This window comes from Chrysemys picta, chromosome 22 (genome assembly GCF_011386835.1).
Source record: "Chrysemys picta bellii isolate R12L10 chromosome 22, ASM1138683v2, whole genome shotgun sequence".
NCBI lineage: Eukaryota > Metazoa > Chordata > Testudines > Emydidae > Chrysemys > Chrysemys picta.
The window spans coordinates 14,349,879-14,370,609 of NC_088812.1; the positions used below are offsets into that span (position 1 = coordinate 14,349,879).

General features: G+C 61.9%; 1 protein-coding gene across 5 annotated transcripts; it reads left to right on the forward strand.

The window, feature by feature from the left end:
* Positions 1-182: 182 nt before the first annotated feature.
* Positions 183-18,567, forward strand: OS9 (OS9 endoplasmic reticulum lectin). Of its 5 annotated transcripts, none has more exons than XM_024100909.3 (15): positions 184-394; positions 6,153-6,329; positions 7,202-7,265; positions 8,056-8,132; positions 8,519-8,617; positions 8,888-9,089; positions 9,656-9,805; positions 10,331-10,425; positions 10,920-10,962; positions 11,427-11,515; positions 11,898-12,131; positions 12,700-12,904; positions 13,546-13,713; positions 16,210-16,328; positions 17,044-18,567. In XM_024100909.3, the coding sequence occupies exons 1-15, from the start codon at positions 221-223 to the stop codon at positions 17,179-17,181; spliced, it is 2,034 nt and encodes a 677-aa protein (XP_023956677.2). In that variant the 5' UTR covers positions 184-220; the 3' UTR covers positions 17,182-18,567. The 5 variants fall into 5 exon arrangements, with proteins under 5 accessions (XP_023956678.2, XP_023956677.2, XP_065432604.1 ...); XM_065576532.1 differs by having other exon boundaries at positions 16,210-16,322; positions 16,835-18,567; XM_005297243.4 differs by having other exon boundaries at positions 16,210-16,322.
* The last annotated feature ends 2,164 nt before the right edge of the window (positions 18,568-20,731 follow it).

Here is a 20,731-nt window from a genome sequence, read left to right on the forward strand (position 1 = left end):
TCAGCCTAATCCGTCCTCGCCAGATGCCAGCCCCGTCCCATCCCCACTCCGGCTTCGCTCCCCAAGGGCCATGGCAGGGGATTCACCAATGAGAAGCTAGCACCATTGATTGGCACGGGCGAGGCCCAATGGCTGGGCTCTCTGCGGCCGTGCGGACGGGCCCGAGCGAGGCGGCGCGGAGGAGGGCGGAAGCAGCGGTGAGGGCAGGCGGCTCGGGAAGATGGCGGAGGCGCGATGGGGCCGGGGGCTCCCGGGGCCGGGGCTGCTCCTGGTGCTGGCGCTGCTGGGGCCGGGGCGGCCGCTGCCCGGGGCCGCGGGGAGCCTGAACCTGCAGGAGCTCAACGAGCTCAAGTACGGGATCGAGATCGCCGCCGAGCCGGTGCTGGCCGGGCAGGTGCGTGCGGGGGGGCGCGGGGCTGGGGGGCAGGTACGTGCGCGGGGGGGGGGGGCTGCCGGGGGGCGCCGGGCAGGTGCGTGCGCGGGGGGCGCGGGGCAGGTGCGTGCGGGGGCTGCCGGGGGGCGCGGGGCTGGGGGGCAGGTGCGTGCGGGGGGGGGGGCTGCCGGGGGGCGCGGGGCTGGGGGGCAGGTGCGTGCGTGCGGGGGGGGGGCTGCCGGGGGGCGCGGGGCTGGGGGGCAGGTGCGTGCGGGGGGGGGGGGCTGCCGGGGGGCGCGGGGCTGGGGGGCAGGTGCGTGCGGGGGGGGGGGGCAGGTGCGTGCGGGGGGGGGGCTGCCGGGGGGCGCGGGGCTGGGGGGCAGGTGCGTGCGGGGGGGGGGCTGCCGGGGGGCGCGGGGCAGGTGCGTGCGGGGGGGGGGGGCTGCCGGGGGGCGCGGGGCTGGGGGGCAGGTGCGTGCGGGGGGCTGCCGGGGGGCGCGGGGCAGGTACGTGCGGGGGGGGGGGCTGCCGGGGGGCGCGGGGCAGGTGCGTGCGGGGGGGGGGCTGCCGGGGGGCGCGGGGTTGGGGGGGCAGGTGCGTGTGTGGGGGGGAAGGTGCGGGGGGGGAATGGACGGGGTGGGCCACGCCTGGGGGGGTGGACGGATTAGGTGTGGAGAGGGTGTTGGGGGGCCAGGCAGGTGCGTGCAGGGGGGGCCAGGCAGGTGCGTGCAGGGGGGGCCAGGCAGGTTCATGTTGGGGGTCGGCTGGGGGGGGGGACAGGTACACGGTGGGGTGAGGGAAGGCAGGTTAGAGGGGGCAGGGCAGGGGTGCTGGTATAGTGGGGGCGCTGAGCGCCATTGATCCAAACTGTAAACCCTGGACATGATGGAATCCACTTCAAGCCAAGGGGTGCGGCAGCCCCCCCCAACCCCCCTAGCTCCAGCGCCTATGGGCTGGGGTGCCAGAGTGGGGGCTGAGAGTGTCTGGGCTGGGTTAGGCCAGGGGTGATGCGGCCCCACTGGATAGGTGGTCGGGGGACTAGAGAGGCTGGGTGTGTGGGGGCTAAGGAGGGCCGAACAGGCATGGGGGGAGGGCCTGGGCCAGGGTGCAAGCTAGCTGGGGAATGTGGGGAGCCAAAGTGGACCCAAGGAGTTGGGGGGCCAGGTGGGGGCAGGACCAGCCTTTATGTGAGGGTTGGGTCAGGGAATGAGCCGTTGGGGGCGAGGGAGAGTGGAGGGGGGAGACATGGCATAGGAGGTGGCAGTGAGTGGGGGAATGCCAGGGGTGTTAGGTAGGGGTAAGACTGGGGTTTGAGGGGGGCTGTGGTGGGGTAGGGGGGTGAGGCGTTGAGGGCAGGTGAGGGGTATACATGTGCAGGAGGAGTGGGGCAGGCAGGAAGAGAAGAGGGCTGAAGAGCAGGGGCCAAGGGGCAGAGACATCCCAGGGGAGGGGGAGGTGATGGGGCTGAGTGGGGGGAGCAGGGGTTTTAGGGGAGGTGGGGCAGGTGAGGGCCTGGTTAGCAAGCGATGTGAAGTGCAGGTAAAGGGGCCAGGCCCATGTGGAACTCCCCATCAGCCATCCCATCCCCCCCCCCATCCTGGGGCCACATCGGACCCTAGAAAACAAAGCCCCTTTATTCTGTTCCCAACTACCGACCCCATCATGGCGCAGGCTGTGGCACCCCCTCGCCCTTGCCCTGTGCCGACTCAGCAGCATGCTGGACGCTCTCTGCACTGGCAGGACACTGCCCCTGGCGCCTGTGTTTACTTCTCTGGCAGAGGTCGAACGGCTGCACTTGGGACTTCCACCATCTGGTGCCTCCCTTTTGCATGTGACAGAGGGGAGCCTGGGCGGAACCGGCCGACTTACGAGATGTGGTTTAACGCTATTGATCTCCCCTGTGCTTTGAAATGGCTAATTCTGGCGCGGCCGCATGCACCTGACTCTGCCTCTTGGGATCAGCGACGACTCTGGAAGGGTGGGGGAGAAGGGCCAAGACAGATGGAAATACCCTAGAAGCACTGTCACTTTCTGACAGCAAAACGCCACCTGATTCTTCATTTACAGCGCTGGCCCAGAGGGAGACTCGGGCTAAAAGCATCTGTTTGGAAAATTGGCTTTTGTTTGCATCTTAAAAGCTTCCCGTCAGCTACTAAAGTGCAGGAAAGGAATCTTAATGGGTCACCCTGCATGTTATTTTGGGTACCTCCTGCTTTGTAAATCTATAACCAGCTCGTCTGCGCGTTGCTGCTTTGCTTTGGCCTAAATTCGAAGACGAGTCCTGTGACCCTGGGTAAAACTATTTTGGTAAAGAAGAAATCGCTACTTGTAACCAAAGTAGTTATGCCAGAATAAAATCTGTCTGTGGGGCAGGGCCTTCATTCCTTTGTGCTTTGTTCCCCAGTGCTCCGGTTCTCTCGCTCTTTATCTCCTCAGAGTAGAATCATAGAAGATTAGGGTTGGAAGAGACCTCAGGAGGTCATCTAGTCCAATCCCTGCTCAAAGCAGGACCAATTCCCAACTAAATCATCCCAGCCAGGGCTTTGTCAAGCCTGACCTTAAAAACCTCTAAGGAAGGAGATTCCACCACCTCCCTAGGGAACCCATTCCAGTGCTTCACCACCCTCCTAGTGAAACAGTGTTTCCTAATATCCAACCTAGACCTCCCCCACTGCAACTTGACCATTACTCCTTGTTCTGTCATCTGCCACCACTGAGAACAGCCGAGCTCCATCCTCTTTGGAACCCCCCTTCAGGTAGTTGAAGGCTGCTATCAAATCCCCCCTCACTCTTTTCTTCTGTAGACTAAATAACCCCAGTTCCCTCAGCCTCTCCTCGTAAGTCATGTGCCCCAGCCCCCTAATCATTTTTGTTGCCCTCCGCTGGACTCTCCAATCTGTCCACATCCCTTCTGTAGTGGGGGCCCCAAAACTGGACACAATACTCCAGGTGTGGTCTCACCAGTGCCGAATAGAGGGGAATAATCACGTCCCTCGCTCTGCTGGCAATGCTTCTACTAATACAGCCCAATATGCCGTTGGCCTTCTTGGCACCAAGGACACACTGCTGACTCGTATCCAGCTTCTCGTCCACTGTAACCCCCAGGTCCTTTTCTGCAGAACTGCTGCTTAGCCAGTCGGTCCCCAGCCTGTAGCGGTGCCTGGGATTCTTCTGTCCTAAGTGCAGGACTCTGCACTTGTCCTTGTTGAACCTCATCAGATTTCTTTTGGCCCTATCCTTCAATTTGTCCAGGTCCCTCTGGACTCTATCCCTGCCCTCCAGCGTATCTACCTCTCCCCCCGAGACTGTGGTTTGCCTCGTGTTGCACAACGGGACTGCGATCTTGGCTGAGGTCAGCTACCGGCATATAAATAATAAAGCCCCTGCGTTTTGGTGCCTGAAGGTTTCTTTCGCTTGGGGCGGTGCTCGCGAGAGGTAAACGCATCCGGAGGTGGCGCAGCTCCTGCCCTGAAACATGGGAGCACAGTCAGCCGAAAGGTGGGGGACGGGGGTGTGATGGCTGATGGTTGGTAATTCCATGGCAGGCTGGATAATTGGCCAGATGGACTGGGAGTGTATTCCTAGATGCCTGCCTGTCATGTACTAGCGCTTCCTCGTTACTCTTGTTTACCTCAGGCCCTTCCCGTGGCTTGATTTGGTTCTCTCTCTCTCTGAGGCTGAGCTGTCTCTCCTACGCTTCCGCGGTTGCATGGAAACCAAACGTCTCTTTGCTAAAAGCAGAAGCGGATCTTTGGGCGGCCGGGCACCGTGGTGGCTAGGGTCCTAGTGCACCGCCATTCGGACTGATGCATTGGGTGAGGGGTCGGCACCGAGCTTCCCCGCCCTTGTGCAGGGGGGTGAGGGTGGGGGGTTTTGAAGCGCTTCAGAAGCTGCCTAAGTTAGCCAGCCCTGAGACACGGAGCGGGAGGGTGGTGGTGGGGTTTCTGGTCCAGATCCCTTACTCTGGGAGCTGACCCCTGAGCAAAAGGGGCCTTAGCAAGGCTTGCGGGGGTGTCCTGAGGTCAGGAGCTTTGGGGTTAGAGGGGCTGTTGCTCTCAAATGACCCCCCCGTCCCCTCTGGCTGATACCCAAGGGGGGTCAGTTTCCTCTAGGTGCCAGGCAGCCCGTTTGGGTTGGTTACCTTTGACGCTCGTGAGCGCAGCCTGCTCCCTGGGCACGGGACTGCGTGGAGCTGCTCCCCTGACGTCCGATCGTCGAAAAAACCCTCTTTCATTTCGAAGGCCTCGTTTCCAGGCCCGCTCCGCTGCCAGTGACCCGGCAGAGCAGCAGCTCCGGGTCGAGAAGGGTTCAAACAGGCGGCTGGCGCGGGGGAGAGGGCAGCGTCAGAATAACCCAAAAAGCCTCCCGCGCTAAAACCGCCCCAAAGTCTCAGGAAAACCCCTGCTCCTGAGACGGCCACGCCTGAGGCTAACGGAGGCGCCTCTTGTTTGGGGTTTAAGGATCTCCCCGACTTCCCGCCTCCTGTGTCCAGGAGCTCCCTAAAGGGGAGGTGGGGGGAGCTGCATTTACATGGCAAAGCTGCCAAGGAAACTTGAAACAGGCGCTAAATTAACCCCCTGGTGTCAGCTGCTCCTGGGGCGTGATGCTCCTGCCAGCGCCACCTGGGCACTGCACGTTTCCACATTAACTTCCGCTGTTTGCACGCTGTTCTGAGCCCCTTCTCGTCCCCGCTGCCTGCCGGACTCTCTCCTGTTCTGATCAAGGACAGCCCCTTTGCACGGGGGCAGTGGGCAAGTTACAAATCCACCCGTGAGCTCCGCTACAGCCTAAAACCCGCAGCACCAGACAGATCTGGGGTGTCCTGCAGGGATAGCCAGGTGAGAGCTCTGGCTACAAGCAGGGCTTCTTCTGAATGGGTGCATTGGCGCCGGTGGTCCCATGTTTCTCCCGGCACTGACGAGCAGGGGTTGGCTGAACTGGAATGGGGCCGGGTTTCAAAAGAATCTGGGTCTGTACTTATGAGGGTCCTGCCGGAAATAATACCCACCTCTTACCTAGCGCCGTTCAGCGGCTGACCTCAAAACGGCTTACAAAGGTCAGTGTCACTAGCCCAGTTTTACAGATGGGGAAACTGAGGCACGGAGTGGGGACGTGACGTGCCCAAGGTTGCCCAGCAGAGCTGGGACTAGAACTTGCGTCTTTTGAGTCCCACTAGGCAGCACTGACTCCCAGAACTGCCCTTCTCAGGTCTAGAGTTGCACTGGTTTAACGAACGCCGCCTCATCAAAGCGGGATAGCGAAATTGGTGCCGACTCCCTCGCGGCCGCTCCGCGTTCGATTTCAGAGCAGCCAGTCCTGCCACTGACTCGGAGACCTTTGTCAGGTCACCTCTTTGTGCCTTAATTCCCCCCTCTGCAAAATGGGGGTCGTGCTCCCCACGCTGCGGGAGGGTTAATGAAATCCTGGTATGGCAGGAACCAGAGGAAGGCAGAGCACCCTGCTCCCAGGGTGGTACCCATCCCAGATACTCACACGCGTGGGCTTGGATGTAGTCCACGTACTGGGCCGGGCGGCAGCGGGTGGCCTGGGGGGTGGCCGTGGAGGGCGGTCGCAGGAAGGGGTGGTGGCAGATGCGGGTGGTGTGGATGGTCAGGACGTCAGGTCATCCTCCGCCAGGATTAGCAGCCCTGGATCGCCTGCTGCGGGCGTCCTGCCCTCCGTAGCACTTGGTCTCCGGGCCGGCAGCACCTGCGTGGTGAGCTGCCGTTCGCGCGAGCCCTGTTCTCCTTCGCTGATTTCGCCGCCTGCGCTTTCCTAGAGCAAGCCAGAGGACGTGGTGATCGTCTCGTCCAAGTACAAGCAGAAGTACGAGTGCCACCTGCCCTCCGCCGCCGTGAGGATCCACCAGGACGCCGAGGAGCAGCCCCAGAGTTACCACGGGCTGGGGATCTCGGATCTGCTGCGGCCGATGGAGGCTGCTCCCTGCCTCGTAAAGGTGAGCCTGCCACCGCGCGCTGGGGGACGGGAGCAGAAATGAAGGGTACAGGGGGGCCGAGGGGTTGTGGAGCCCACAGGTGGGTCAATGGCTCGCTGCCCACCCTTTCCCAGCCCCCCTCCATTGCAGTTCTCAGAAACGGCAGCTGGGAACTGCTTCCACCATCTTGACCCCTGTCCTGAGGGGTTGATGTTCCTAGAAGAATCATGGACGTGTAGAACTGGAAGGGACCTTGAAGGGTCATCGAGTCCAGTCCCTGCCTTCACAGCAGGACCAAGTACCGTCCTTGACAGATTTTTGTCCCAGATCCCTAAGTGGCCCCCTCAAGGATTGAACTCGCAACCCTGGGTTTAGCAGGCCAATGCTCAAACCACTGAGCTATCCCTCCCCGCAAGTTCAGGGGTTCCTCTATGGGCGTGCCACAGCTGACTCCCCACTTCCCTGCTGAGCTGTCAGTCCAGAGCACCTGGTCCCAGCAAGCTGGTAACATGTCCTCACACTGAGGCAGGCAACACGACTGGCCCAGCCATGGCCAGCGTCTGCTCTCCCCCGGGGGCCTGGCTGTTGGTGTGAGAGCTTCCCTCAGATCGCAAGCAGTCGGGCGATCCTGGGCGGAGCAAGGGAAGGCCCAGGGGGTTGTATCTCCAGGATGTAGCTTTAAGCGCTCGCCGGACAGAGCCACCGCTGGCTTTGCCGTCCCTCGTGGGCGCGGCCTGAAGCGAGGCCTGGACTGGAGGACAGGTTCGCTCCAGCTAGTGCTGGGGCGATCTCTGGGCTCCACGGCTGGGGATGTGGCCGCTGTCAGGTTTGGGGGGCGGGGTAGGTCTTGGCCTTTGTTGAATTTAAACCCGTTGCTGCTGCCTTGTTCCCAGACCAAGGACTGGTGGACGTACGAGTTCTGCTACGGGAAACACATCCAGCAGTACCACGTCGAAGGTAAGCCTCGCTTTGCCACGTCCACTGGCTGTTTGCTGGGCCCGGCGGGAGGGGCGCGTGTGGGCGGATTATACAGGCCCGAGGACGTGTCCAGCCGCTCATCCCGGAGGGTGATTGGCCTGAGCTCGCTCAGTGAGTTTGTCCGGGAGCTGGGGAAGCCGCCCAGTTTCAACGCTCAGGATATGAAAGAACCTGGTGCGTCAGCCCCAGCTGTGCCCAGGCCGATGGCGGCACGTAAAGGGCAAAGGGGCCGTGGCTACTCTGCTGTGATCACTTTCATTAGATCCCCTCCCACCCCCCGGGGCATCCTGTATCCAATCTCCCTCTGGGGCTCCCTGTCACCGTTGTGGGCTCACTGCACTGCCGACCCCCTCCGCGAGCTGCACGAGGGGTGGCCCCCTTAGTTCTCCTCTGGGTGGAAACTGACACACCCAGCGCAGCTGCCGAGCGTCTCTGCGCGGGACGCTCGGTGTTTGATCTCGGGGAGGTGCCCGTAGCAAAGGGGATTTTACCCCCAAAGACTGGGCCAGCATCCAGCCCTTTCCCCGAACCTGATCTGGGCCAGGATACCGCGTCAGGGCGAGGTATTTACATGACTCCTGATACCCTGTCTCCGGTGGGTGACGCTGTCGTCCCCATGGTCCCGCAGGAAGTCTGGGACAGAGCAGTGTCCTGGAACCACTGGCCACCCTTCCTGGGGGGGCGGAGGGGGACTCTCTGCACGCCGGGGCCCCCCAGGGGTTCAGCGCACTCTAATGTGGGTCGCTCTGTGTCGCTGTTTGTTTCCCAGAGTCGGAGATTAAAGGAGACATCTTGTACCTCGGGTATTATCAGTCGGCGTTCGACTGGGACAACGAGACAGCAAAGGTTGGTGCTTCTTGGACCTCCTGTGTCGTGCTGAAGTGTGGACCCCTGGTGCTCTAGGTTGGGGAGAAGGGAGGTGGGCTCGGCTGGGGGTCTGGCTAGCGCTGGCTCAGCAAACAGGATAAGCAGTTCACCCCGAAGTCCCCGCAAGCTCTCCCCTCCTGGCAGTGGGCCCTGCTGGGCAGAGCAGGGGAGTGACTCGCTGTGTGACGCGGGAAGTAATTTTCCCTGCCTCGGTTTCCCCATCTGTATAATGGGACGACAATCTCCCAGGAGGCCGAGTGGCTTGGTGTGTGGGGGGCTTTGCGATCCCCGGAGACAGCCCCCAGCTCAGCGTGGACAGTGAAGTTGGGAGCTTTAATGCCCTCATCCAAAATTCACCTTCCTAGGCTTCGAAACAACACAGGCTCAAACGCTACCACAGCCAGACGTACGGCAACGGCTCCAAGTGCGACCTGAGCGGGCAGCCCAGGGAAGCTGAAGTCAGGGTAAGTCGGGGTGTGTGTGTGTGTGTCAATTCTCTGGAGTTGGGGTGAGCCAGGGAGACTCTCTGAAGACAGAGGGGGGCAGGGCAGCCTCTCTTTGGCCTGGGTTATCTGCTGTTTAAAATGCCAGCAGTGACTAGGGGAGGCTTCCGTGAGGGGGTGGGGAAGGGGTGGAGGCGGACGAGCCCCATGGGCGTGGCAGGGTGCCCGGCAGGCCCCGCGGGACTCTCCGTGAGCCCCAGGGCACCTTAACCCTGTTCCCCCCGGCGACAGTTCCTGTGCGAAGAGGGCTCTGGGGATTACATTGCCCGGGTGGACGAGCCGCAGTCCTGCTCCTACGTCCTGACCATCCACACCACCCGCATCTGCCACCACCCCTTCCTGCGACCGCCCTCCACGGCCACCCCCCAGGCCATCCGCTGCCACCCGGCCCTGAGCCCGGCCCAGTACGTGGACTACGTCCAAGCCCAAGTGTGTGAGTATCTGGGACGGGGGTGGGGGGCGGCGGAGGGACTCGGGTCTAAATCTGAGCCCCTCCCAGGGCCTGCAACAGCAGCTTGTGGCAGGGCTTGTCCCAGCGCAGCAGATCCCAACCGCCTGTAGGGCGGGTTCTCGGGCTGCCCCGCCCCCTCCTCCCTCCCAGTGACGGGCGGGTTCTCGGGCTGCCCCGCCCTCTCCTCTCCCCCCAGGGTGGGCGGGTTCTCGGGATGCCCCTCCCCTCCCCCCAGGGTGGGTGGGTTCTCGGGATGCCCCGCCCCCTCCTCCCTCCCAGTGACGGGTGGGTTCTCGGGCTGCCCCGCCCCCTCCCCCCCAGGGTGGGCGGGTTCTCGGGGTGCCCCGCCCCCTCCCAGTGCTGGGCGGATTCTCTGGGTGCCCCACCCTCTCCTTCCTCCCCCCCCCCCGGGTGGGCGGGTTCTCGGGCTGCCCCCCCTCCTCCCCCTCCAGTGCTGGGCGGGTTCTCGGGCTGCCCTGTCCCCTCCTTCCCCGGGGTGGGCAGGGCCTCTGTGGTGACTGAAATCCCATCTCCGCTGGCCAATGCAGTCGACACCAAGCGCAAGGTGGAAGAGATCTCCGAGGAGCTGAAGACCCTGGACACGAGGCTGTGGAACGAGCGAGATCCCAACCCCGCCACCCAGCGCCCGGAAGGTGTGGATCCAGCCCACCCCCTCCACGAGGAGCAGGAAGCAGACGGTATGGCAGCTTCTTCGCGCTGAGCTCTGGGTGCTTGTCATCCCCTGTGGGGAGCCCCGTCCTCTGCCCAGGCTCAGGGCTCTCTGCTGGGATCTCCTGGTGCGATGGGCCGTGCGCCCGGCGGGGGCCCCCTCACACCCCCATGGACATCAGGGAGGCGCAGGAGGATCTGGCAGCTCGCTGGGCGTGGGTGGGGCCGCGGGGCTCGAGCCTTCCCCTCCGCCTCCAGGAGTATTGACGAGGCGTCGTGGGCGCTGTGGGTGAGCGAAACAGCCGGGCGGGCCGGGGCAAGATCCTGCTCCCGTCGAGCCCGGCTGCCGGCAGGTGGAGGGCGCCCGGCGGCCGGCAGGTGGAGGGCGCCCGGCTGCCGGCAGGTGGAGGGCGCCCGGCTGCCTGGGACTGGAGTAGGCGGGTGGGATCAGACACGTGTGAAGCTTATTCAAGGGCCTGAGGCTGCCCCGGAGCCCCGAGCACTTCCCAGGACTTCAGCGGTGTGGGTGACGTTTTCTCCTTGCTTTGTGCCAGCTGCTCCCAGGGAAACCCCCAGACCTGGCCCAGGGGACGACACCGACTTCGGGGATAGAGCACTCGGAGCGGGTGGGCTGCCGGACCGCACCAAGGTAACGGCTCTGGCCGGCGTCCCCTCCTCTCCCCCCACGCACGGTCTCTCTTCCGGCTCGCTGTGGTCTGAGCCAGGAAGCTGGCGCAGCCATGCCAGGAACCGCCACTGCCTCCTGGCCTCACCCTGGGGTGGGGCATGGGGTCAGTGGTAACTGTCAAGGTTCAGTGCTGGGGGAAGGGCAGCAGCTCCCCCTCACTCCGCCGACGCAGAGCCCCCGCCAACTCCTGTAGTGATCCCGGATCTGCCACCGTGTGAGCAGCACGTTGATTGTCTCCCTTCTGTCCCAGCCAGACCTTCTCCCGCGGGACCCCAGGGGGGGCATCTCTCTGGGTAGGACAAGGCTAAACAGCGGTGGCTTTGCGGTTGGCAAATCAGGAGCCCGGCTCCCCGGTGCTGTAGCTGGGGCAGTTATGGTTGAGTAATTTCTCCCCCTGCCCCTGGGTCTGGAGTCCCCCGTGTCCCTCTAAACTCCCGGTGTCGTCCCCACTGCAGGAGGACGAGGCGGTGGTGAAGCCGGCAGATGATCACGTGGCTGGTGAGTGTCTAATAGAATCCCGGGGCAGACCTCTCTGGGCCATAACTACACAGGGCAGGTTGTGGGGTGTCCTGGGGGGGAGCCCCTCCGGTGTCGGAGTGTAAATTTGGCAATAACAAGCCAAAGATCATCTAGTGAGTGTTACCGTGATTTGCAATCCTGATCTCAGATGTGGCGCTCAAACCAATGGCCATGAAGCCACCGGTCTGTTTTATGGCCCTGATAAAATACGGGGACGTCTGGAGCCAGGGCGTCGGCTCTCCTAGTGACCGGACGAACCTTCGCTAGCAGACTGGCGCTCTGGGACGTTGCCAGGTCTTTGCCCCCGTGGAATCCCGAGGGTCCTCTGCCTGGTTCTCCTTCAGAACTGCCTCGGCAAGGGGCAGGATCTGCCTGTGCCGGGAGGGGAACAGTTCTTTCCAGCACAGACCCTCAGATGTTCTTGTTTCTCTGGCATCTTTCAGATTTCCAGCAAAAAATCCACTTCAAAGTGATCCGGAGCCCGGGGGATCTAGTCCAGTTTATCGAGGCGCTGAAGGAAAACACCAAGAAGGTACGCGGGGGCCTGGCGTGGCGTTCTCCATCGGTGCTCTTAGCCCACAGCACTCCTCCTCCATGGGAGGTGATCTATTGACCCTGGCTAATGATTACAGCTGGATTCCTGGCTCAGGGGCGGGCCTGATCTAGCGCTAAGTTTGATTCCCTCTGTTAATGTGAGCTGGTCCGGGCCTTGCTCTGTGCCTCAGTTTCCCCCTCTGGGATGCCAATCCTCCCTGACTACATAGGCCAGCTCTGAGATACGTTCATGTTCGTTCCCTCTGAAGCACCTGGCGTTGGCCGCTGTCGGAAGACAGGATACAGGGCTAGAGGGACCTTTGGTCTGACCCCGTGTGGCCATTGGGTGGGGAGTGTCTAAAAATCTCGTTTCCCCCCAGGGGAAAGAGAAGGCGAGCGAGTCGGAGAAGAGCCAGGAGGCCCCGAGGCCCGAGGAGGCTCCGGTTGCCGGGAGCGAGCGCCCGGAGGAGGAGGACGATGAGGACGACGCTGCCCTGCTGGGGAAGTTTGAGGAGGAGCTGGACGACATCCTGCTGCCCAGCTCGGAGCGGGCCAGGCTGAAGGAGGAGGTGAAAACGGAAATGGAGAAGCAGTTCGACAACATCATTGACGAGGTGAGGCTGAGGGAGCGGCCCCTGCCCACCCCCCATCCCGTGTCTGGCGCCAGGGTGTCCCCTCTTGCCAGCCCCATCTCCTCTCTGCCCTCCCTGGGGCGCGGCCGGATCCCGACGGGCGCAGATCCGGGATGGCTGCTGGGGCGTGGGCAGCGCCCCTTCCCCGCAGTGCAGAGGGACCCAGGGGCCGGCTGCCCATCCTGAGGGCATCGGGAAACGTTCATGCCCCACGGTCACACGGGCACCTGCTCCCAGTGGCCTCTCCCTGCCCCTTCCTTTAGCACCGTTACTTGTAACATGACACTGGTGGGGTCACTGGGGACTGATCCCCGAACCTCTGCCTTTAACTGCTTGGGATCAGGTTTGGAGGCAGTATTGCATATAGCCACTAGGGGGCGACGGAGCCACACCGGTATGGTACTCGCTAGCCGCTGTGCCCCAGAACAGAGGGCCGGGTGCCCTCGCTGTTGGGGGAAGGCTGCAAGGGCTTGGGCTGGCATCGGTGAGGTCAGATCGCTGCTTTGTGGCCCGACCTGCCCTTCGGGAGGTAACGGCTCCCGCCCCCCAGGTGGAGGATGAGCTGGAGACAGAGGGCCTGAAGGGCGAGTTTGATCGGAACCACGCCTCCAAGTCGCTGGCCTCCACCCTCAACAAGCTGATGGACAAGCTGGATGGCGGCAAAGCGGCCGAGAAAGGGGAGGAGGAAGAGGAAGAGGAGGACGAGGGAGACTCAGCCAGGAGCAGCGTGAACCACTTGGATAAGCAAGAAGCTGGTACGCTCCGGTTCCCCGGGCTGCTTAGATCCACCCCTGAGCTGCCCTGTCATGTCATCTTCAAGGGGGCGCGATGGCACGCACTTAAAGGTGTAGTGTCTGGAAATCTGGCCCTGGCCTGGCCCCATCTGGGGAACTCCTCGCCTCAGGGCTGCTCAGAGCTCCCTTCTCCCCCCCCAGCCTCCGGAGCTGAGCTTGGGGATCACTCCCCCTGTGTAGCAGGATGTTGCCCCTCGTAGATCTCCCATGGGAGAGTTGGGGATGGTGTCCGGGCTGGGGCAGCAGTGGGGCTGAACCCTGTCCGATGCTCGGAGCAGAGGTGTTGGGATTGCTGCTTCTCTCACAGTGCCACCCCGAACACGGTCCCTGGGGGGGCACCACCGGCCTGGGGAAGCACTTTCTGATGGCCACTTGGGGCTGCGTAATCCCGGAGTGGGATGCCCAAAGGGGTGGGAACCCAGGCGGCTTGGCAAAGTGGGGCCGTAACTGTCAGCGTTTGCCCTCAGCGGACTGGCCTCTGCACTTAGACATCCGTGAACGGGGAGAGCTTAGTCCATAGCGCTCGAAGCGCACAGAGCTGCCTGCCCCCCGCGGTGCCATCCCTGGGCACTGAAGCCCCTCTCTGTAACCTTCTGTCTCAGAGGCCGACTCGGACGGGCGGGTGAAGGTCAGGGTCACTAGGATAAAGCCAGGCAGCCCCCTGCAGAAGGAACTGAGGGTGAGAGAGATGGGCAGCGAGAACCCGCAGCTGCGACACATTGAGAATGTGGTTAAGGACCTGCTGGAGAGAGAGGGCCTGAAAGCGGAAGGTAATGCTGGCCAGAGGGGAGGCTGGGGATCGGAGCTCCCGAGGGCAGGGACCGGGCCCTACTGGTGGAGGAGAAGGGGCTGCCTTAAGCCATTCACTAGCGATCGCTTCCTGTCGTCTCATGAGTCACATCCAGAGAGGCTGAGGTGGTGCAAGGCCGGGACTGGGGCCCCTAGAAGGGCAGGAGCAGTAGGACTGAGGTTACTGGGGGAATCTGAATAAATCCAGGGGGGTGAGGGGCTCTTCTGGTAATTGTAGGGCCCTCGAGAGGACATCTAGAGTCCAGCCCCCGGCACTGAGGCAGGACCAAGTAAACCCGTGACCATCCCAACCAGGACTTTGTCCAACCTGGTCTTAAAACCCTCCAAGGATGGGATTCCACAGCCTCCCTTGGGAGCCTGTCCCCTTAGAGTTCGACATCTGACCGAAATCTCCCTCGGTGCAGATCAAACCCGTTGCCTCTTGTCCCACCTTCCGTGGATTTGGAGAAGGCGCGACGGGTCCTCTCGATAAGCCCTCAGATACGCTAAGGGCTGTCGTCCGGTCCTCTCTCAGCCGTTCTGAATTCAAGACTAAACGTGCCCAGTTTTGAAACCTGTTCTGACAGGTCGGGTTTTCGAAACCTTCTATCGTTTTTGTTGCTTTCCTCTGGACGCTCTCCAATTTGTGCCCCCTCAAGTGTGACACCCTGAAGGGTGCAGTGCTCCAGCTGAGGCCTCACGAGTGCCGCGTAGAGCGGGACAACACCCCCCCCCCCCCCCCCCCGGTGCATTACATACGATGCTCCTGTTAATACACCCCGGAATATTATCCTTTTTTACAGCTACATCTCATCATTGACTCGTGTTGGGCTTGTGATCCGCTATAAACCCCAGATCCTTTTCAGCAGGGCGACCGCCTAGCCCAGGGGCGGCCAACCCGAGCCTGAGAAGGAGCCAGAACTTACCAATGTACATTGCCAAAGAGCCACAGGAATACGTCAGCAGCCCCCCATCAGCTCCCCCCCGCCGCTCCCAGTGCCCTCCGCCAGCCCCGCTGATCAGCACCTGCCCCTCCCTCCCCGCACCTCCCGATCAGCTGGTTCATGGTGTGCAGGAGGCTCTGGGGGGGAGCGGGGAGGAGCGAGGGCACGGCAGGCTCAGGGGAGGGGGCAGGGCCTGTGGCAGAGCCAGGGGTTGAGCAGTGAGCTCCCCCCGGCACATTGGAAAGTTGGCATTGGTGCCTATACTAGGAGCTGCATATTAACCTCTGAGGAGCCGCATGTGTTGGCCACCCCTGGCCTAGCCACTTAGTCCCCATTTGGTAGCTGTGCATTTGATTTTTTTTTTTTACCCCCCCCCTTCCTGAGTGAAGTTCTTTGCACGTGTCCGTGCTGAATTTCAGCTTGTTGGATTCAGACCAGTCCTTCAATTGGTCAGCGTCGTTTTGTATTCGAATCCTGCCCTCCGAAGTGCTAGCACCCCCTCCCAGCGTGGTGACAGCCGCGCATTTTATAAGCATGCTCTCCAGACAAGTCATTCGTGAAAATATTGAATAGTACTGACCCCTCAGGACCCTGCTAGATCTGCCCGCCCCCTTAGTGAACCATTGATGACGACTCTTTGTGTACAGTCTTTCTACCCGTTACGAATCCACTTTCTAGTAATTTCATCTAGACCAGATTTCCCTAGTTTGCTTATGAGACTGTCTTCTGGGACTGTCGGAATGGCGCTACTTGGTCTGACCAAAGGTCCATCTAGCCCGGTATCCTGTCTGCCGACAGCGACCAAGGCCAGGTGCCCCAGAGGGAATGAACAGAACAGGAAATCATGAAGTGATCCATCCCCTGTCACCCATTCCCAGCTGCTAGCAAAACCGTATTAAAATCAAGATCTATCACATCTACTTCTTCCCCTCATCCACTGGGCCAGCAGCCCCGTCAAACAGGGAAATTCGGTTGGTTTGGTATGTCTTGTTTTTGACACTCCGTGTTGGCCATTCCTTATAACCCTTTGTCCTTTCGGTTCTTATAAACTGATTGTTTAATGATTTGCTTCCAGTATCTTACCAGGTATTGATGTCAAGCTGAGTGTCCTTTAGTTCCACTTATGTTTGCCCTTCTCCAGTGGTCTGAGACCTCGCCTGGCCGCCGGTTCTCAAAGATAATGCCAGTCTCCGTTCTGAGATTGCTTTAGCCAGGTCCTTCCGTACCCTCGTGAATTTCATCAGGCCGCCTGGGTCTGCCCTTTGCCAAGGCCTCAGCTGCTCTCCCTGCGCCGGCGACCCGCTAAGGGCCCTTCTACGCTCCGGGCACTGCAGCAGCACCACTATGGGGGTTTCCCATCCCCTCCTCGCACTGTGGCATTGTCCCATTGGCCCCGCTGTCTCTACTGGGGGCTAGGCTGGCATAGCTGCGGCGCTCAGGGGGGTGGGGTTTTCACACCCCTGAGCGCTGGAGCTGTTGATTCGAACTTTGAGCCTACACCTGGGCTAACGCTCACGGCGCTTTGATCAACAGGTAAAATCGAGATCAAAATCGTGACGACGGGGGGCTTCGGGGATGAGGACGATACCCACTGGCTGTCGGACGAGGACACCAAGAACCTCAAAGACATTTTCTTCAATATCCTGGTGAAAGCAAGTCTAATGCTACAGGGGGTGGGGCCTTTGTGGCTTGGGGGGGTGGGGCCTTGGCTTGCCTCTTCCATCCAAGCATTCTGCAGCCACTAATGGATTAATCCCCATGCAAGGCAGGTCAGAGGGGGGAAACTGAGTCACAGAAGGGAAGTGACTTTCCGCAGGGCATCCAGTGAGTGGGTGGCAGAGCTGGGGATGGGACCCAGGTGTCCTGACGTTGCTGTTTGTTCACCTACACAGCCTTCCTGCTTCACAACAGCTAGATGCCCCAGACATGCAGCCACCTCTGGGGAGGAGGGCATGAGTCAGCTACACAGCTGTAGCGGGGGATGTGAGCAGGAGCTAGGGCCCCCATACAGACCAGACAGGTCCCCTCTGCCCCCAAAGTCTCGACCCCCAGACACCATGGCCGATCTACCCTGGGGGGGCGAAGGGCTGAGTCTCCCTGCTCCAGGTTCCAGCTGGTGTGACCAGGGAGCCTGACCCCAGATACTCCTGTCCCCCAGCAGCCGATGATCCCAGCTTTACCCTCCCTGTTGGTGATCTTGTCAGCAGCGGCGGTTCTCTTCCTGGAGCTAGGGCGGAGGCGACTGGGGCCTGGAGCAGAGCTCCCTGCTGGTGGGGGGACGGTCGGCCTGCCCCGACTCTCGCCCCCGCTGCTGGTGTGGGATCTCCACCCAATCCCTCCATGGGCCCCTGCTCTCTGCCTCTCCAGATCCAGGGCACGGAGGAAGCTCACAAGGAACGGAGGCGGCAGCAGGAGCTGGAGGACAACTACCGCTTTGTGTGGGGGCAGCGGCAGGAGGAGGCCCCAGCGACCGGCGGCACCGACTCAGAGGAGTTGGATTTCTGAGCAGGCGCCGGACGACTGCCTGCAACACCCCCTCCCCCTGTCCCCGGAATGTCCCATTGACTTAACTAGGCGGGTGACCAGACATCACGTGGGACGGGGGGTGAGGGGTAATAGACATCTCTATAAGGCAAAGTCCCAAATATTGGCACTGGCCCTATAAAATCAGGACATCTGGTCACCCTATTGACTAGTAACCCAGGTGCCATGGCTTCTCTCCAGGGAATGCCCAGCGGGGCCTGGCCCCTACCAGCACTTGGGGGCGGGGGGCACCTATCGCTCTTGTCCCCCCAGCCGCCCAGGGGGCTCTGTGTGGGATGTCTCCTGCTAGGAGGATGGAGAGGGACTGGCTGATTTCCATGGTAACTGACGGCGGGAGCATCCTCTTTGATCCCTTCGAGGAAGGGTGGGCATGGGCTAAACCTGTGCCCGTGTGACCCGTCTAGCACACGCTAGCGGCTTCCATGCACCAACCCGCCTTCCCATGAGAATAATGGTGTCTCCCTACCCATGGGGGCTCTGCCGGCTGGCCACTCCCTCAGGAGCAGGGGCTACGGGGCCTCCACATTTCATAGAGTTGGACTCCCCGGGGGAGCTGTGCCCAGCGGAGAGACCAGGTGGCAGCGGCAGACTGCTGGGTGCTGCCCGCAGGCTGGGCAGGAGGTCACGCTGGGCCCCCGCGGGGATCTCCCCTGCGTGTCTGCGGTGCCTGGGTAAAGGGAGGGCGGAGCTGGAGCCCTGGCGTTTCGAGAGCCGGGCACGTGGAGAAATGCCCTTCGGTGCCTGCAGCTGCTGGCAGGTTTTGGTCTGGAGCTGGGGGCGGGGCCTGGAGCCTTGTTAGCTCCTCCCACTCCACTGCTAAACCTGGCAGGAGCTGGGCAGCCTGGCCTGTCGCCTCCCCAGGGCCAGGGCTAACCTGGAGCAGGGGATGGGGCTTAGTTCATTTGCATAAGTCGCTACCCAGCATGCCCTCCTTGCCCTGCTCAGCCCGGGCTCAGGACACAGCTGGGGGCATCGGTGCCAGGTGCCCATGTTGTTTCCTGGAACTCCCTGGCCGTTTGGGGCTACGTGAGCCCCCTCTGGCCCTTGCTGTTCGCTAGCCCTTCCCTGCTGGGGTGGGAGCGTCGCCGTGCGCGGGACCCGGGTGAGATCAGGAGAGCAGAGGGTTAGCGAGGCCTCACCCTGGTCCTCTCTCTGCCTGTGGCTGCCTCTGAGTTCATCCACCCTCTCTCCAAACGAGACAATTCACTTTCTCTCACACGCGGAGGGAAGGCAAGGTCTCCCCAGCCCCTGCCCGCTCTTGGAGGGGGTGGGGGGACCCCGCTTCCCAAGGGAAAGGTTGGAAAACCATCCACGATCCAATTTGTATCAATAAACCAGGCTCGACTAGTCTGCTCCCTGTGTCTAATTCACTGCGGCGGGGCGGGGCCGCGAGCTGCCCCTCGGAGCGGCTCACGTTCCGCCCGGGCCCTCCGGCCTCGCGCCGTCTGGAAACGAGCGTTTCCTGCTGCATGGTGCTGGCTCCTGGCAATCAATCATGGTTTGGTCCCCGCGCCCTTGGACCTCACCCGGGGTCAGTTACACCAGGGAGGCCCCCAGGCCCTCGCTTACAGCTCATTCAGCTAAGAGCGGCTGGGCTGCAGCACGATCTCAGGGCTGAAATTCCCACAGGCCTGCTCAGGACCGGGATAACCACGTGTTCCTCGCTGGCCTGGTCTCGTGAGAGACGCACTCCGGCTCCAGGGCCCTCCCTGGCATCTCCCAGCTGCCCAGAGGCCTTTAATGTAACTCCCCGGCCTCTGGGCAAATGAATCCGAAGCAGTAGCAGCTTGTTGCTGGGGTCTGTGCCCTGGCACGGGCACCAGGGGGTGCGGCTGCCAGTTACCTGAGGGTTCCAGCCTTGCTTTGCCCAGGCGAAGAAGTCACCACGCCAGGTGTGCATGCAATGCTACAGTCTGGCAATAGGTGGCAGCACCTGTCTGAGTTGTGGCAGTGCCACCTTTACCGGGTGATGCCAGGGGGAAAAGAATGGCTTGCGACGTCAGGTCTCTGCTCCAGGGAGGTGGGTCAGGTGCTGCAAGCGGCTGGGGCTGGGGGGGAGCTAGGCCATCCCCTGCCTACCACCCAGAGGGGGATGATGGGGGGCAGGAGTGAGCAATCCATCCTTCCCCTCCCCTGGTGCCTACCCTCCTGCTGGGGCTCACGAGGGGCCACGCGGGGTAGGACCCAGCCACTCCTCCAACCTCCCTGCTCCCGAGCTCTGCCCTCTGCGGTGGATCTGCCTTGGGCGCTTGGATGCGGAGGTCAAAGGCAGCTGATGGCACCCCTGCTCCATGAAGTCCCCCCCATCCTGCCGCCTCCCCCCACCGCTCCCTCGGATGGAGCTGCAACCACGCCCCCTCGCTCTCTGCCTCACTTGGTGCCTCTGGTGCTGGCCAGCTGTTGCCCTTCTTCCAGGCATGTGCCCCAGGCAGGATGGGTAGAAGGCCCATTCTAGTCTGAAGACCAGAAACAGGGTGACCCCCTGGTCCTTCTGCATCCTTGACTCGTGGGCTGCCTCCATCCCCACCTCCAGGCCTGCTCTGGCCTGTCATCGCCCCTTCCCAGCAGGGGGAGCGAGGGGGCTGCTCCCCCTGTGCCCCACTGGCCCCCATCCCCCTCTTGGACCAGTGGATCACTGACCTCAGTAGTGTCACCTTTCCTCCAGCCCATATGCCTCACCCAGCACTTACCCAGCAGCCAGACTGACGTAGATGGGGATGGGCGACCGGGCAGCCCATCTGTGAAGAGCAGGAAAACAATGTCCCAGATGGTGAGGAAGTTCCAGGCCTGGGCAGGGCCTGAGCTCGCCCTGAACTCTTCCCCGAAAAGCCCTTCCCTGTTTGCTCTGCACACTCTCTTGTTTAGCCAGAAGGCAGGGCCACTCGGAGTAGCTCCTGTGCTCAGAGGCCTGGCCACCTGCTCGGTGAATGATTAACCCCCCTGGGATGGGAGGGGATGGGCAGTGGGGGTGTGAGGGCCTCAACCCTCAATGGAGGAGGGGGGGTGCAGAGAGGCTGGCACGGTCCTTTGACCCCCAACATGCTGCTGAGGGACAAAGTTTTGTGCCTCGGGTTTGGGCATAAACGGTGCCGTCGTCAGTAGCTACCGGCGTGGTGCTCTGCTTTGGTTCGACGATGCTAACGGTCGGCTGCGTGCGTGTTCCCTCTGTGTGCGGCGCAGATCGATGACCCAGCAAACCCCGAGAGACTCTAGTAAGGTGCGAAGGAACCCGAGCCAGGTTTATTGTCGAACGAAGCACCGTGATCGTTTCCCGTCGACTCTACAAGACGTACTATGAATTTGTGCCCCCTGGCAATGGACTGGCTCAGCCAGTGGCGGGACTTTCCACTGCCCCCTAGGCCGGCCAAAGATGCACACTCCGGGACCTACTTTTATACAGTTACAGGACAGATTACTCATCCCTACTGACGTATTGACTCATTGGGGGCTGTCTCCCTCTTCGATCATGTCGGTTCACACAAGTCTATCCATCACGTTGTCCTTTTGCCCC